Here is a 3,171-nt window from a genome sequence, read left to right as displayed (position 1 = left end):
TTTTTCTTCCTGCACCCCAATGAAATGTTTTATATAATCTTACCCCTAAATAAAATATATTAAAAATCCTAAAGTTGTTTACTCTTTCTTTCCATGGTCGTCCCTCTAGACCCTCACGTCTCCAACATTTTTCTCATTTATATGCATTACAAAATCCAGTAGTGCATACTAAATTGTTTAATTCAGAGTTAAATTTCCGAATTGATCGATCCAATATGCATTATCAAACAGATCCGAAATTGTACACAGGATTACTCAATCCAGTATGCATATACATACAGGATTCATCAAATGTATTACCGAGGAGAAGCATGAACATAGTGGCGCTGGTAATTATTAGGGAATTCATATAAAATATTATCCAGTGAATCTCGGTTCCTATCAGCAGACTCCTTCTTTATCCATATTAGAAGTCAACTGCAAAAGTTCAAGTCGGAGTAAGAGCTGCAAGATTGACCAAATGACAAATTGCTTCAAGCATAATTTCAGTTTCTGTGACACCAGAAGAAAAATTATACTGGGGGAAATAAGTCTAGCATAAATAAGATTGTTTAGATGGATGAGTGAACATAAAAGAAAAGCTAATATCTTATCATAATTGGAGTGTCATTTGTTGAGGAGAAAATAACAAGTTCTTTCTGAAGATGGTTTGATTTGAAGAAGACCAAGATGTGTTAAAAAAGTAATTCATATGGAAGATTCCTCAATTAAAAGAGACTGCAACTTCAGGATAAACAAACAAAATATTTGTTGCCTAAATTGAATTATTGAAATTTGGTTTCTGATAGAGACTAATACGTCATTTGTTTTATGCAGCAGTAACTCCCTTTAAATAATTGTTATCTGTTATGATCCAATATGTTCCTCTAATTTTAACTCTGTCTCCAAATTTTATGAAATAAAATAGGTACTTTGCTCCTACCTTTCAATCTAACCCTGCATTAGATTCTTATTGCTTAAATGTACCAAAATTTAAGCATGGCATCTCTTGTTCTGCGATTAAGAGCAGTAAAATGATAGAATTTGCAGTGTTTTTTATTAAAATGTTCTGAAAGACACTACACAGACTCAGAATTGAGGTCGTCCATCTTGTTTTTAGTTTCCTTCATAGTATTCTGAATGAGGTTTTTGAGTTGTTTGAGTTCTTGAATATCAGTTGGGAGGTCTTCACCTTGTATGTACCTGAAGATGGACAAGATCTTCTCCTTCTCCTCATTCTCCTGACGCAGCTTCTTCAGCTGTTCCTGGGCTCTGCCAATCCTCTGCATCAGGAAACTCTCCTGGTTCACATTCTTGCTTTCATCAATCACAGATGCATCCAGATACTTCTCAATCACTTTCTTCGCTCCCTCAGGATCTGGCCAAATCTCTGCCTTAGCTTCAAAAGGACTTGAAATTATAGCGCAGGCTGAGATCCCACACAGAATCGTCAGTTCACTCACCTTCTTAATAATACCTTTCTTCCTTTTCTTGTACGTCGATTTCCTTGCCGTCAAATCACTGATATACGCGAGTTTCACTTTCTGCCTAGTCATGCCTACAATTGCAAGAAAGAAAAAAGAAAAAACTAATAACAATTCACAATCTCATTTCATGCAATATCTTCTCTCTAAATCATCTGCTCTTTATAAAGACCTAACTCATCTATTCCAGATTAAATTCCTGGAATCACACCACTGTCTTGGGTTCCAAACGAAACCTATCTGAATCTGAGCATAAATTTTTTGACATTTTACAACGATTGCATTTGCGCATTGAATTGGAAAATAATTAAAAACCACGATCCACAAATTGCTAAACCTTTATGCGTTGCCATATTTACAGAATATTCAAGATATGAATCTTTTACTAACCCTTGTGCTTTCGCAGAAACAGGAAGAAAGTTTACCGGTCTTCATTCCTTCCATCGCTTCGTTTGCAAGAGAGAGGAAAGAGTAAGAAAGTAAAAGAAAAAGTGGATCCCACTGCTTCGATTAAGTTCCTTTAAATAGATTAATTCTTATTTCGATTTCCTTATTCGATACAATAATTCAATTTTCACCAAATTTGTTTTTTTTTTCAAATGTTTGCTTAAAATTAAATTCTTAATATTAAATTTTACCAAAAGTAGACATTAGCCTATTTTTTAAATATTTAATAACTTAATATGGTTCTAGTATAACATAATATTTAATAATTCAAAATATGTTTGTATTGGGTAATATTTCATTATCTAAAATGATATTAGATAAACATGACGACATTATCCCTGTCAGAATTGAACAAGAGATATAGATATTAGTCACAAAAAGCAGTATAAAAAACGATTAAAGAATTGATATCTTGGTTAAAATCAATAAAAAAGAAACTAAATGCAGTAGTCAGTAAGAAATGCTTAACACGTCATTTTGGATTTTTTAAAATTTAAATTAAATTAAAATATTATATTTTTGTTATTCTAAGTGTAAACTTATTATATATATATATATATATATATATATATATATATATATTGTTAATATTTTGACTAAAATTTTTGCATATGTACTAAAATGTTGAGAATGTATAAAACTAGGTATTATTTTTAGTTGCTAGTATATTATATAGTTACAATATTATTCTATGCATTTTTTTTAATTATTATTATTACTTTATTAATACTGGTTCAATTATGATTGAATCTTGAATTACTGCATTAACTGTTTGAATGATGAATCTAGTTTCAAAAATATTGTTTGTAAAATATGATTGATAAATAAGAGATTAATATTATGTTATAAAAAATGGAAAGTGAAGTAACAAAAACCAGTCGTGCCACTTAAAAATACTTTGATTCGGTATTTTCAATGGGCCGAAGCTAGGTTAGGTCTTGTTAGGCCCAATTATATGGTGCTTTGAAAAATATTAGGTAGACAATCAAATGATATTATTTCGTTTAGTAGCAAAACTTATATCAGTACTAGTGCAAGTTCCTTTTCTAAGATCACAAAGTATTACAATATCTTTTTATCGATATAAACTAAAACAATTTATGTTTTACATTATATTAAAAACAATCAACACCAAAATCAAGTTTTATATTAACATTGACACGTCCTGATATATAACATCTATGTGTTCATATATATATGCAAACAAAGATACAACCTTCTCAAAAATAAAAAACAAAATATAATTCAATTAAACCAAAAC

The 3,171-nt window shown here is 30.2% G+C and overlaps 1 protein-coding gene across 4 annotated transcripts; it reads right to left on the bottom strand.

Annotated features, from left to right (window-relative positions):
• Positions 1 to 212: 212 nt before the first annotated feature.
• Positions 213 to 1,959, bottom strand: LOC114190597 (agamous-like MADS-box protein AGL80). 4 transcript variants are annotated; one of them, XM_085675811.1, is made up of 3 exons: positions 1,854 to 1,959; positions 1,172 to 1,537; positions 213 to 492 (listed from the first exon to the last, which is right to left on the bottom strand). In XM_085675811.1, exons 2-3 carry the CDS (start codon positions 1,533 to 1,535, stop codon positions 428 to 430), a joined length of 429 nt encoding a protein of 142 aa, XP_085531937.1. In that variant the 5' UTR covers positions 1,536 to 1,537; positions 1,854 to 1,959; the 3' UTR covers positions 213 to 427. The 4 variants fall into 4 exon arrangements, with proteins under 4 accessions (XP_085531937.1, XP_085531939.1, XP_085531938.1 ...); XM_085675813.1 differs by having other exon boundaries at positions 216 to 417; XM_085675812.1 differs by having other exon boundaries at positions 413 to 444.
• Between the last annotated feature and the right edge of the window lie 1,212 nt (positions 1,960 to 3,171).

Source organism: Vigna unguiculata, chromosome 7 (genome assembly GCF_037176805.1).
Source record: "Vigna unguiculata cultivar grain cowpea cultivar isolate G323 ecotype 2 chromosome 7, ASM3717680v1, whole genome shotgun sequence".
Lineage (NCBI taxonomy): Eukaryota > Viridiplantae > Streptophyta > Magnoliopsida > Fabales > Fabaceae > Vigna > Vigna unguiculata.
Note: the sequence above shows the minus strand (reverse complement) of the source record. Positions and strands in the feature narration are given on the sequence as shown.